Source organism: Oncorhynchus gorbuscha, linkage group LG25 (assembly GCF_021184085.1).
Source record: "Oncorhynchus gorbuscha isolate QuinsamMale2020 ecotype Even-year linkage group LG25, OgorEven_v1.0, whole genome shotgun sequence".
Lineage (NCBI taxonomy): Eukaryota > Metazoa > Chordata > Actinopteri > Salmoniformes > Salmonidae > Oncorhynchus > Oncorhynchus gorbuscha.
The window spans coordinates 26,883,333-26,897,435 of NC_060197.1; the positions used below are offsets into that span (position 1 = coordinate 26,883,333).

At 46.4% G+C, this 14,103-nt stretch overlaps 1 protein-coding gene across 4 annotated transcripts in view; it reads right to left on the reverse strand.

Annotated features, from left to right (window-relative positions):
* The window catches only part of LOC124014513 (protein inturned-like), a 65,729-nt gene that overhangs the window by 1,286 nt on the left and 50,340 nt on the right, over nucleotides 1–14,103 (reverse strand). For 2 of the 4 annotated variants that reach the window (XM_046329604.1, XM_046329605.1), the window contains 12 exons: nucleotides 11,195–11,313; nucleotides 10,892–10,981; nucleotides 10,613–10,690; nucleotides 9,972–10,155; nucleotides 9,502–9,555; nucleotides 9,058–9,120; nucleotides 6,626–6,865; nucleotides 5,645–5,859; nucleotides 5,210–5,519; nucleotides 4,929–5,023; nucleotides 4,525–4,714; nucleotides 774–913 (listed from right to left, as the gene is read on the reverse strand). In XM_046329604.1, the coding sequence (XP_046185560.1) occupies nucleotides 774–913; nucleotides 4,525–4,714; nucleotides 4,929–5,023; nucleotides 5,210–5,519; nucleotides 5,645–5,859; nucleotides 6,626–6,865; nucleotides 9,058–9,120; nucleotides 9,502–9,555; nucleotides 9,972–10,155; nucleotides 10,613–10,690; nucleotides 10,892–10,981; nucleotides 11,195–11,313 (1,778 nt within the window). Of the gene's footprint in view, nucleotides 1–773; nucleotides 1,306–4,524; nucleotides 4,715–4,928; nucleotides 5,024–5,209; nucleotides 5,520–5,644; nucleotides 5,860–6,625; nucleotides 6,866–9,057; nucleotides 9,121–9,501; nucleotides 9,556–9,971; nucleotides 10,156–10,612; nucleotides 10,691–10,891; nucleotides 10,982–11,194; nucleotides 11,314–14,103 lie in introns of those variants that run through there. The other 2 variants (XR_006835034.1, XM_046329606.1) reach the window with 2 other exon arrangements.

A 14,103-nucleotide genomic window follows, 5' to 3' on the forward strand; every position in this document is an offset into this window, starting at 1 on the left:
AACACAAACAGATGGAAATGGCAGTGTGTTTCAAGCTGGAGTATAGGCAGGACGTATAAAAAAAACTAAATCAAAACAAAAAGCACTAGATGTCCAGAGAGTAGACAATACCGCAGCAGCGCCTTGATAAATGGACATCTCTATGCCCAGTATATCTATGTCTGAAATTCACTGTAAGCCAGAGCCCAACTGTTACATGTTGGTCTGCTATTCTCAGCCTCTCACTCAAAATTAACTGGTTTACTTCACATTTCTCTACTTCACCACCCAGACAGACCTCTCTCTCACTGAGGGCACACACACACACACTGAAACGCAGAAGCATGTCCAAAAGCAACAGTCGAGACATCCCAAAGTGCCATCAGTCATTACTTCAAGGACAGCCACCATCCCTACCCTACATTCAACCCCCCCCCCCCAAAGAAAACACAATATAGAATTCATAACACTGACCCTATATAGCAACAGAGGCAAGATAAATATCATTCTTAGGACACTCAATCATGTACAGTGGCGCTCACACTATGTAAGGCAAGCACAGACAGTTGACTTGGTTATGTCTCAAACGGCACCCTACTCTCCATAGTACATTGACCAGAGCACTAAATAGTGCACTATATAGAGAATAGTGTGCCATTTGAGATTCACACTGAAACACGGTGTCCTCTGACGTACCCTAATCCCCATATAAGCGCACTACTTTTATCCAGATTTCTAAATAGTGCACTACAAAAGGAACAGGGTAGAATTTAGTATTTTGTTCTGTCACATACCCTATAACCCAGTAGGTCATGGTGGGGGCTGGCTTCCTCTGGTCGGTCCAGTTCTCAGGTTTACACTGGAACAGAACTCCGTGTTCCTTCACTGGGCCCAGCCCATGGGTCCCCTGGGGTCTGTCTGTACCTGGCCTGCCCTACTCACACAAAGAGAGGTCTAAGAGGTTAAACATAAACACACACCACCTTTTTTATTACAACATAGACATTCTTACATACAGGGATATAGTGTGTTTGCAGTAGCGACCCATCACATGTTGGTCCCATGTTTCATGGGCGGAAATAAAATTAATAAAGCCGCAGACAAACATGGTATCTTTCTTAAAGTAAGGCAGCTCCAAAATGTAGGTGTTTTAGCCTAGCTCTGTGTTTTCTGTGGTGGAGGGGTAGCCAGCAAAAATACAGAGTGTAGGCGTTGGTAATCTTACCTAATTGCGCCGAGATTTGCTCAGCGTTCTGTAGCTCATGGGGACATTATGTCACTGCAGAATCTATGGGAGAGCTAGGCAAGTTCAAGCCCCCTCGGGTGCTGCCACAGATTTATATTAGAAGTGCACATCCAAGAAGGCTCAAGGTCATTGGCCACAGATAAAAATGATGTCAAATTGCGTTATATCTACCATAGCTTTGATTGGGCTGATCATGTCAACATCACACTTTCAAAAACTTTGCTAGGAAGTTAGACAAGCAGGCATCAGCATGAATCACGTCGACAATCTACTGGCAAATCCTTGTCAAATGAAGATAATTTATAGATCTATAGAATTTGGTCTCTCTCCCCCTCATAACTTAGCCTACTGTTCTGACTTAGTGGTGTACATGTAGACTTTAGCCTGTTTTAGAGAATTGTCATTATCGAATATTGTAAGAGCTTTCATTGTCTGCTTATATGCCCCCGTTATTTATCCTACGGTTCTGACTTGGTGTACAGGGAGAATACTGAACAAACGGCCCATGTTCTGAATTCTGTAGCTGTACATTTCACACGTACTGAACAAATAGTTATATCGACTATGTCCATCTTAGCTCGCTCATTAATCCTGAAGAGTCTATTGACGCACCCATGTGTAAGTAACGTAATTCAAAAATATCCATCAAAAGCTGTCAGTTTAAGCTGGAGATGTCATTTTTTGTGTGTGGGCTGCGTCTATCCACCGCATCCACGTATATGCAAATCATTCTTTACATTTATGAATGTTATTCAAGGCATTTCTATGGGCTATAGTAGTAAATGCCAAATGATATTTATCAAATCATTTAAAAATATTTTGGGGGGGATACCTAAAGGGGTCCTAAAATTCAAAATCCAATAGCTAAATGATACATTATTTAAAAAAATAAACATCCTCTCCACTGTCAATGGTGTTAATCTTCAGCAAACTTAACATGTGTAAATATTTGTATGAACATAAGATTCAGCAACTGAGACATAAACTGAACAAGTTCCACACACGTGACTAACAGAAATGGAATAACGTGTCCCTGAACAAAGGGGGGGGGGTCCAAATCAAATTTAAGTCAGTATTTAGAGTAGCCACCAGCTGCATTAAGTCATGCAGTACATCCCCTCCTCATGGGCGGCACCAGGTTTGCCAGTTCTTGCTGTGAGATGTTACCCCACTCTTCCACCAAGGCACCTGCAAGTTCCCGGACTTTTCTGGGGGGGGGGTGGCTCTAGCCCTCACCCTCTGATCCAACAGGTCCCAGACGTGCTCAATGGGATTGAGATCCGGACTCTTCGCTGGCCATGGCAGAACACTGACATTCCTGTCTTGCAGGAAATCACGCACAGAACGAGCACTATGGCTGGTGGCATTGCCATGCTGGAGGGTCATGTCAGGATGAGCCTGCAGGAAGGGTACCACACGCACAGCGTTGAGATTGCCTGCAATGACAACAAGCTCAGTCTGGTGATGCTGTGACACACCGCCCCAGACCATGATGGACCCTCCACCTCCAAATCGATCCCGCTCCAGAGAACAGGCCTCGGTGTAACGCTCATTCCTTCAAGCGAATCCGACATCACCCCTGGTGAGACAAAATCGCGACTCGTCAGTGAAGAGCCAATTTTTGCCAGTCCTGTCTGGTCGAGAGAAGGTGGGTTTGTGCCCATAGGCGACGTTGTTGCCGGTGATGTCTGGTGAGGACCTGCCTTACAACAGGCGTTCAAGCCCTCAGTCCAGCCTCTCTCAGCCTATTGCGGACAGTCTGAGCACTGATGGAGGGATTGTGCGTTCCTGGTGTAACTCGGGCAGTTGTTGTTGCCATCCTGTACCTGTTCCGCAAGTGTGATGTTTGGATGCAATCCTGTGCAGGTGTTGTTACACGTGGTCTGCCACTGCGAGGACGATCAGTTGTCCATCCTGTCTCCCTGAGGCACTGTCTTAGGCGTCTCACAGTACGGAGATTGCAATGTATTGCCCTGACCACAGTCCTGATGCCTCTTTGCATCATGCCTAAGGCACGTTCACGCAGATGAGCAGGGACCCTGGGGCATCTTTCTTTTGGTGTTTTTCAGAGTCAGTAGAAAGGCCTCTTTAGTGTCCTAAGTTTTCATAACTGTGACCTTAATTGCCTACCGTCTGTAAGCTGTTAGTGTCTTAACAACCGTTCCACAGGTGCATGTTCATTAACTGTTATTTGGATTTTTGAAAGACAGGGTCCTGAAAAAGGGATGTTTCTTTTTTGGCTGAGTTTATAACCATCTTAAACAATTCCATATATTAGCTTAGTACCCTCCCTCCTCCAACGGCTTAAACTTTTATAGGTTCATGTCTTAATTGAAATTACGGCTTGCGTCTTATCCGCTCATCGCTCCCTTATGCCATAGTTTGTACATCTCCATTGCTAATATTGCTTATATAGGTCTATGCCATTTGTATCTTATTCGTCATTGTAGGAAATGTTGGAATGATTTCATCGTTTTGCTTACTTTGTGTATTGTAACCAGCTCATGTGCTTTTCGTGAAGTGGGAGGGCACACTATATAATGTTGTTGGGTCTGTAACAATGTATGCCAGTGAGTCTCTTCTCATTCAAATATTGGTTTTCAATAAAAAAGTTCAGTAATAGACCGATGTAAATCCAGTTGATATTGAGAGGGTTGTCTTGTTTGCGCATTGCGCCGCCTGTGCGTCTGTATATTGTCTATAAAGTGGATCCTCGTGATTGTATTTTCCTTCCCTTTTAGACCACATAGGCCTAATAAAATACTTAAAATGGTAAGCTAACCGTGTCTCTCTCTCTCTCTCTCTCCCTCGCTCTCTGTGTGTGTGGTGACTTAAAGAAGAGTCAAGTTAACATAAGAATAAGATAACATAAGAATAAACATGATGAATTTAATGAACATTAAATGTAGTAATGCTTGTGTATGGTTCAAAAGTCTAAACTCATGTCGACCTTTCGTGATTATGGAAGGAGAATGTGGTTCTTATTGAGTTACACAAATACACAAGGAGCAAGTGGAAACCATATTTATTTAAGCAAGTCAGCTATATCAGCTAGGGTTTTTAAGAAGGCAGTAAAGGAGGCTGAATGAACAGTTTCGCTGCCAGACGAGTCTCCGCTGAGAGCCATAGTGCTGAAAGGAAAGCTCTGCTGTTGGGACAGCTTTATGTAGGCCTTAACAGTAGTGGCTTTGCTGGCATGCAACTAAAAAAAACTGGGTAGGTTTACCCCACATGCTAAAATCGCCACGGTGTGTGTGAGAGAGAGTCTGTCTGTGTGTGTGTTCCGTTCTGTATCTTACCCTGGGCGGCAGACTCCGCTGGAAGGCAGCCCGTATGGACAGGCAGCAGTGGTGGAAGTTGCGAATTAGCTGAGGGTGGATGGAGCCACTGAGCTGGGCCAGTTCCCTGTGTGTAGGAGCGATGAAGATACCCTGCACCTTCTCCATCAGCACATAGTGGAACAGAGTGTTCTCTGCCCCAGACGTCAACCTGGCCAACACAGAACAGAGAGAGATTGGAATGGAACAGAATGGAAGAGAATGGGGTGGAATAGAATGAGATGGAATAACATTTTGAATAGTGTGATAGGGAATAGAATAGGATGGACTGAAAGGATAGGACTACAGCAGAGAGGAGATTTAGGGCATTATTACAACAGGGAAGGATAAACTCACTTCTAACACTGCTGGCCTGTTTCACTCACTTCATAGTGTTGTACTTCTCCCCTGTCTCTCTCTCAGTTAGACTCTTCTTCAGGGTGCCCAGGTAGAACGGGTTAGGATGCTTCATCCTGGGAATCTAAGGGGGGGGAACAACATTGGTATTTGACAAAACCCAGTGTATCACTAAATATTGTGCTCTCCTAGCAGTGTGTGTGTGCCCTTTTATGTCTGTCTGTAATTTAATAAAGTGTGCCGTGGAACATAACATTTTATAGATATAAGGATGAGAGACGCAATGGGCGAAGGAAGGTTAAGACCCTACCTTGAAAATGCTCCCACTGCCTCGACTCCCATCAGATCCTCCAGAACCCAGCGAGTCTCTCTGGCCGACCAGCTTCCGGGCCGAGTCCGGGGTGGAGTGCGGACTGAGTCCAGTCGGCCTTCCTACACCCCCATCCGACTGTCCCTTGCTCCCGCTGTCGGACTGACTCCTCTTGGAGCTAGGTCTCCGAGCGCCTCGTCCAAACAGGCTCCGGCCCACCACCTTTCCTCCTCCCTGGTCCGAGGAGGGAGGCTTCACGCTCCCGGCCAGCTTGCTGAGGACAGGAGACGAGGCAGCCAGGGTGTCTAACCTGAGAACCATAATGGAAACCTTTTGTGTCATCCTCAATTTTATCTATGCACTTATTTATACACAATTATTTTACTTCTACACGTTGAATTGTTTTGTTTTTAAAATGGTCAAACTAAAAACAACCTGTCACGGACGAACGAGGGGAGGAACCAGTCAGCACAGGAGAGGCAGGGGGCAGGCGGGGCGGCCAGGCGTTCCTCCATCCCTAAGTCCAGCTCCTCCAGCTGTAGGAGGGTAGCCTTGACCTGGTCCACGTACACACAGTCGGGCCCTGGGGCCCCCGTGGCAGGGGCCGCACAGCCACTCGCCTCCAGGAGCACACACTGCATGAAGTGCCTCTGGGGGAGAGGGAGCGGTAGAGAGAGAGAGAGAGAGAGAGAGAGAGAGAGAGAGAGAGAGAGAGAGAGAGAGAGAGAGAGAGAGAGAGAGAGAGAGAGAGAGAGAGAGAGAGAGAGAGAGAGAGAGAGAGAGAGAGAGAGAGAGAGAGAGAGAGAGAGAGAGAGAGAGAGAGAGAGAGAGAGAGAGAGAGAGAGAGAATATATGGGATAACAGATGTCTGCGTGTAGTTGGTATCCTGGAACACAAAACTAGAGTCATTATGTTGGATGTCTGTCTGAGGGACAGCTAGAGGGGAAAGAGAAAGAGGAGAGAAATAAAGGTAGAGAAAAAGAGCAAGAAATGACACAAAAACAAAAAGGTGACACTCATTAGAGTAACTGACGGAACATAGAATCCTGCATTTTCAATGAAGACCCTATATGTCATTTTATATGTACAGTACCAGTCAAACGTTTGGACACACCTACTCATTCAAGGGTGTTTCGTTATTTGTACTATTTTCTACATTGTGGGACGTGCAAACCTGTCATCAAGGCAAAGTGTGGCAACTTTGACGAAGCACAAATATAAAATCTCTTTTGATTTTGTTTTAACACTTTTTGTGGTTATTACGACATGATTCCATATGAGTCACTTCATCGTTTCAGTGTCGTCGCTATTACTCTACAATATCGAAAAATATTCCAAATAAAAAAAAGACAAAACCCTGGAATGAGTAAGAGGGTCCAAAAGTTTGACTGGTACTGGATGTATCTATGGTCTTACCAGTCCCACTATGAGTAGGAAGTAGCGTCCCTGGGGCTGGCAGTAGCCAGGCGTGGTACAGTGGTTGCTAATGGTCTTGGTCTGGTGGATCTGTGAGTGGTGGCGAGGGAACACCTCCCTCCAGACAACCAGCTGGCCCACGCGCTGCTCTGAGGCCAGGGGGAGGAGACAGTAGTGCTGGCAGTAGAGAGAGACGTCAAACAGGTCCTCCTTGGGGAGGTGGTTCGCTATCAGATAGCCCTGGGGTTGGTCACAGGCAGAGAGACATACACGTCGAGAGACAGAGACACAGAGTACACACACACGCACACAGGTTGGACACACACACACAGATAACACAATTGAATTTAGAACACAAGTCGCCCCATCGTATTGGAGTGCCAGACTCTTTCTATACAAAGGTCATGAGAATGGAGACTTGAACCTAGAGAGCAACCTTCTACAAATCATGAATAATTCAGCATCAATTGACAGGCTGATGATGAGCCATCCAGAGAATGAGGGGGTACAGCATGTTATTCTGGGTGATGATATCCCATCTATAGTGCATTCGGAAAGTATTCAGACCCCTTCATTTCTTCCACATTTTGTCACGTTACAGCCTTATTCTAAGATGGATAAAATATTTTTTCCCCCTCATCAATATACACACAATAACCCATAACAACAGAGCAAAAACAGTTTTTTTTAACCAAATGTATACAAAATTAAAAACTGAAATATCACATTTACATAAGTATTCAGACCATTTACTCAGTACTCTGTTGAAAAACCTGGCAGCGATTACAGCCTCAAGTAATATTGGGTATGACGCAACAATCTTGGCACAGCTGTATTTGGGGAGTTTCTCCCATTCTTCTCTGCAGATCCTCACAAGTTCTGTCAGGTTGGATGGGGAGTGTCGCTGCACAGCTATTTTCAGGTCTCTCCAGAGATGTTCGATTGGGTTCAAGTCTGGGCTCGGGCTGGGCCACTCAAGGACATTCAGAGACTTGTCCCGAAGCCACTGCTGCGTTGTCTAGGCTGTGTGCTTAGGGTCACTGTCCTGTTGGAAGATGAACCTTTGCCCCAGTCTGAGGTCCTGAGCGCTCTGGAGCGGGTTTTCTTCAAGGATCTCTCTGTACTTTGCTCCATTCATCTTTCCCTCCTCGATCCTGACTAGTCTCCCAGTCCCTGCCGCTGAAAAACATCCCTACAGCATGATGCTGCCACCACCATGCTTCACTGTAGGGATGCTGCCAGGTTTCCTCCAGATGTAATGCTTGGCATTCAGGCCAAAGAGTTCAATCTTGGTTTCATCAGACCAGAGAATCTTGTTTCTCATGGTCTGAGAGTCTTTAGGTTGTGCCAAGCGGGCTGTCATGTGCCTTTTATAGAGGAGTGGCTTCTGTCTGGCCACTCTACCATAAAGACCTGACTGCTGCAGAGATGGTTGTCCTTCTGGAAGGTTCTCCCATCTCCACAAAATAACTCTGGAGCTCTGTCAGAGTGGCCATCGGGTTCTTGCTCACCTCCCTGACCAAGGCCCTTCTTCCCAAATTGGCTCAGTTTGGCCGGGCGGCCAGCTCTAGGAAGAGTCTTGGTGGTTCCAAACTTCTTCCATTTAAGAATGATGGAGGCCACTGTGTTCTTGGGGATCTTCAACCCTGCTGACATTTTTTGGTACCCTTCCCCAGATCTGTGCCTTGACACAATCCTGTCTTGGAGCTCTACGGACAATTCTTTCAACCTCATGTCCTGGCTTTTGCTCTGACACGCACTGTCAACTGTGGGACCTTATATTGACAGGTCTGTGCCTTTCCAAATCATGTCCAATCAATTGAATTTACCACAGGTGGACTCAAGTTGGAGAAACAGCTCAAGGATGGTCAATGTAAACAGGATGCACCTGAGCTCAATTCCGAGTCTCATAGCAAAGGGTCTGAATACTGATGTAAACAAGGTATTTCGGATTTTTATTTTTTACAAATGTGCAAACATTTAGTAAAAACTGTTTTTTCTTTGTCATTTGGGTTATTATGGGTTATTTAGAATAAGGCTGTAACGTAACAAAATGTGGAAAAAGTCAAGGGGCCTGAAAACTTTCAGAATACACTGTAAATAATCATATGTAACTGGCTCCTTCTTCCTATCCATCCAAGGGTGTCTGTCTGTCCCTTCTGTGAAGTTTCAAGTTTCTCTGTGGGCCCAGGGTGTGTGTGTGTGTGTGTGTGGAAAGGAGAGCGCCCCAGCAGATAGTTGTCAGGTGAGTGTGTGTGTGTGTGTGTGTGTGTGTGTGTGTGTGTGTGTGTGTGTGTGTGTGTGTGTGTGTGTGTGTGTGTGTGTGTGTGTGTGTGTGTGTGTGTGTGTGTGTGTGTGTGTGTGTGTGTGTGTGTGTGTGTGTGTGTGTGTGTGTGTGTGTGTGTGTGTGTGTGTGTGACAAGACACTCAACCTTGTAGAACAGACAGGAACCCAGTGTCACGTAGAGACGCCTCATGCCATAGAAGTCCTCTGACTGCCAGAGAGAGAGAGAGAGAGAGAAGAGAGATAAAATAATTAACAATTTTAGAAGGTCAGACATGAATGATTAAGTAGTAGATCTACTTCCTGTCGGTCTACCGCCCCCCCCCCCCTCTCCACCACCCCTCCCTCCCAGCCCTGCTTCATTTAATCAGCTAGAAGATGCAGGTATAAAGAATCCTCCATTACATGAAATATACACAGGCCAATCCAGAAATACTCACTACTAGACCCTACACAGGGGAGGAGACAGCTGGTGGCTCCGTTTTAATGGGAATGGGGATGAGCATGACACCTTGTCTACTTCCCAAATGGCACCCTATTCCCTACACAGTGCACTGCTTTGGCTAAAGCCCTATGTCATGATTTGACTTACCATTTCTCCGAAATCTGACGATTCAAAGTCTGAGAGAACAGTGTCCACCTCCATCTGTGGACAGACAGATAATCAGAGACCATAGAAGTAGAATTCAGATGCAGCATGACGTATTTCTGCATTCACAAAAGTGGCAGTCAGACATGCTCTGGAGCTAGACATGGAAAAATTGCCTGACTAGTCGGCAGGAGCACATGTCATTTTTACCGCCAGACAGCAGAGGGCAGCAAAGACAATACATAAATCCAACAGGGTGGAAGGGGGGCCCATTAAATATACTTTAGCAAGAGCAAATTGCTTAAATGTATCACTGACTTGACAGCCTAAAAAACATCCTGTGCCCTAAAACATTTCAGAAGACGTAACAAGCGAGGCGCAAACAGCAAATGGTGAAGACATCAATGAAGAAGAAGACATCTTAAAAGTGGCCCATCACAACCGTGGCCCAAAGTGGTGGCCCATCCCCAGACCTTTATCTCAGGGGGCAGAGGGAGCCACCGGACCGCTGGCAGTCCGTCCAGGAAGAGAGTCCCCGATAGGTCAGTGGGCGTGGCCCCAGAGCTGTCACTCAACCTGGAAGGCTGGATGAGCTGCTGGAAGAACAGGCAGAAGAAATGGTCCAGCCTGGGGGCGTGGTCCGCCTGGCAGAATGCACTGTGGGTGAGCGGAAGGAGCGATGGAGACAAGACGGAGGGGGAGGAGGGGAAGAAAGGGAGGGATGGACAGAGGGATGGTGTGGTGGAGGGGGAGGGATGGAGAGAGGGATGGTGTGGTGGAGGGAGAGATGAGATGAAGGGGTGGAGGAGAGAGGGATGGAGGAAGCAAGGGGAGAGATGAGATGAAGGGGTGGAGGAGAGAGGGATGGAGGAAGCAAGGGGAGAGAGGGGGACAGAAGGAGGTAGAGAAAGAAGTGGTTAGTTCAAAGAAGCCAACAACCTGTTCAGGTTTGATGTAACAGCATAAATTACCTTGCTTCAAATGAGAAGCCAGAAAGACTGGGACCGCTTGAACCAGGAAATCAAACCGGTGTCCAAAATGGCACCATATTCCCTATACAGTGCACTACTTTTGGTCAAATTCAGGATGCATCCCTGCTGTCGGCACAACAGACCTGTCCAGAGAGCCGTGCATCACCTTGAGAGTCCTCACTGCGCCTCCCACTACCGTCTGCAGATACAACAGAGGAACCCTGGGGAAGAATACGAGGGGAAAACACAGTCACATCCAAGAGGAGTAGGCTAGAAAAACACTCCGAACCTCAGCTACTTACCGACCGTTTTATTGATCAAATATTCTGGAAGGGATACAGCATTTAGTTGACATATGGGATTGGCTGAGACAGCGTATTGAATATGGAAGCATGCATTGGATGACTTTGCCGTGTCGGTACCTCTCAGCAGGCAGGGCGATCACCAGCAGGTTGTTGCTCTCCTTCCAGTAGCCCACATGGACCAGCTGTTTATTGAGCAGAAGAGAGGAGCTGAGGAGAGGGGGGGGGGGGGGTAGAAGGCAGAGAAAAAAGGAGGGAGTGGGAGGAGGAACAGGTGCAGGGGAAAAGACCGAGAAGAAATACAATCACGGCATGAATGACTGGAATTTCTACATTTCTGACTTTGGTAGATCTCAGAGCCGCTTGAAGTGGGTCTGACTGGTGATAGGTAGAGATCAGTGGGCGGGGATTTTCCTACACTACCTGACTATCTGCCCCCCGGTGACATTCTCCAGCATGTCAGACAGAGTGAGAAAGATCCCTCGGACTCCTTTCAGCTGACTGGACGCCTCAGACACTGGGTACTGGTACAGGATCTCCTGCTACATGGAGGTACACACACACACACACACACACACACACACACACACACACACACACACACACACACACACACACACACACACACACACACACACACACACACACACACACACACACACAGTCCGTTAGAGAAGAAAGCACAGGGCAGGATCTAGGTACAGTCTTTGTCATTAGTATTCTCCACACCATGCTGTCTGCTATGAAGGGTGTGGAGCGGCCCACTTCAGAGAGAGCGGGGGGCGGGGAATTAAGGAGTGAGGCCTCATAGCCATGGAAACAAGGACAAAAGCTCTGATAATTCTTACAATGCCAGACATTCCCCTCTGGTTCACCAACACACTAGCCTCGTGGAGAACCAGGTTTCCCTAAACAGAAAGCCTGGGGAAGTCCATGGCACAAAATCAGCTATAAAAAAAAGGATGGGCACACAGTGAAAAACTAGTTACATGTCAAACCAGTCAAATGCTTTGCTTGGGTGGAGGTGCTCACGACATTATCATTGTCGTAGGGGCGCAACAGTGAGTGAGGATGGCTGCGAAATCGCCGATTAAAAATCCTGTTAAAGTATGTTGATGTATGCCGTGTTTGTGGTGAACCGTACGCCTGGAACCGGAACAAACATCATCTTTTGCAAGGTAAATTGTCTTTATTGCGACCGGACTACACACGGGCTTTAGAAGAGATAACGGAGCCTGTCACACATTGCCTTTCCTGTGTCATTTGTTGTGCGACAGCCAAAGTGTACCAATGCGGTCACAATTCACGCTAATCTATGAGACACGCCCCCCATTCTCATCCAATGGGGCTGCAGTGGACCGGGTTGAGAGCTTCAAGGTCCCTAGCGTTCACGTCACCAACAAACTATCATGGTCCAAGCACGCCAAGACAGTCGTGAAGAGGGCACGACAAAGCCTTATCCCCCTCAGGAGAGTGAAAAGATTTGGCGTGGGTCCTCAGATCCTCAAAAGGTTCTACAGCAGCACCATCGAGAGCATCTCGACGGGTTGCATCACCGCCTGGTATGGCAACTGCTCAGCCTCCGACCGCAAGGCACTACAGAGGGTAGTGCGAACGGCCTAGTACATCACTGGGGCCAAGCTTCCTGCCATCCAGGACCTCTATACCAGGCGGTGTCAGAGGTAGGCCCTAAAAATGTTCAAAGACTCCAGCCCCCCTAGTCATAGACTGTTCTCTCTGCTACCGCACGGCAAGCGGTACCGGAGCGCCAAGTCTTGGCCCAAGAGGATTCTAAACAGCTTCTACCCCCAAGTCATTAGACTCCTGTACATCTAATCAAATGGCTACCCAGACTATTAGCATCCCCCACCTCTTTTACGCTGCTGCTACTCTCTGTTATGATCTATGCATAGTCACTTTAATATCTCTACCTACATGTACATATTCCCTCGACTAACCGGTGCCCCACACATCGACTCTGTACCGGTACCCTCTGTATATAGCCTTGCTATTGTTATGTTACTGCTGCTCTTTAATTATTTGTTACTTTTATTTCATAAAACTACATTGTTGGTTAAAGGCTTGTAAGTAAGCATTTCACTGTAAGGTTGTTGTATTCGGCGCATGTGACGAATACAAATTGATTCGATTTTGTATTTGGGGAGTTCCTGTCAAGCTCTGTCAGGTTGGAGGGGGAGCGTCGCTGCACAGTTATTTTCTTAAAACCTGTTTTTGCTTTGTCATTATGGGCTATTGTGTTAAGATTAATAAGGAAAAGCATTTATTTAATTAATTTTAGTATAAGGTTGTAATGTGACAAGATGTGGGGAAAAAAATCAAGGGGTCAGAATACATCATATCAAAATATAAATTCACAAATAATCTCAATAATCCTAAAACTAAATAGGACAATAGCAAAAATCTCCCTGCCTGCACACATTTAAAGGTTTGGTATCGCATTTTAGGCTTGAAAGAGACATATCTTTAAATAATTTTAATCGCAGCAAATGTGTTGCCGAGGTTGTAAGAATATCAGATAGCATTCTGTTTTGAAAAATAAATATATTTTAGATAGGGTACGGATTCTATGCCAGGACATTCACACATCTCGTAATGCTCCCAGTGTACCAAGTAAACCACGTTGACTGAGGTATGACGGTACAGTGTAGTCATGGTATTAGTGTAGTTCCACTGTCATTGTAAGATTCAGGGCTCACTTGCAAAAAGAGACCTTGGTCTCAATGGGACTTCCCTGCTAAAAGAAAGGGCAAACCCAAAAGAAAATTGGGTGTCAGTTCGGATACACCGCGAGACAGAGCGGAAAAGGACAGCGCCAACTCTGTATTTAGGAGCCACCACAGAGAAGAGGCCTAAATCCCAGGGCAGAGGGAGGAGAGAGAGCATGTCTGAAATGAGGGTGTAGCTGCTAGCAATGTTCCCTTTTTCCAGCACTGAGCAAATTTCAGGTCTGCTGAGCGCAAACTTGAACAGTGTGACAATTCTGTGCAACTTCCGTGGCCCGTTTACTGTGAACACTGAGGCTGTACCCACTTTAAGTTACAGTTTTAACTGTGACCAAGTAGGCTACTGTGGCTATTTGATCGTAATGTAGACCTACCAGAGTGGCCTACCATCAAAAGCAATGGCCGAAAATGCACCCCATAACATTTTAACATGGAAGTAGATGTTCTATCATACAGCCTACAGTAGCAGCCAATGTGTGGTGTTCGATGTAGGCCTACCATTCCATGAGAAAAAGAACATGCAGGGCTTTATCCCCATCTCATTATTACAGAGAATAAGACAAATTATGCTACCCTCTGCCTATTGGC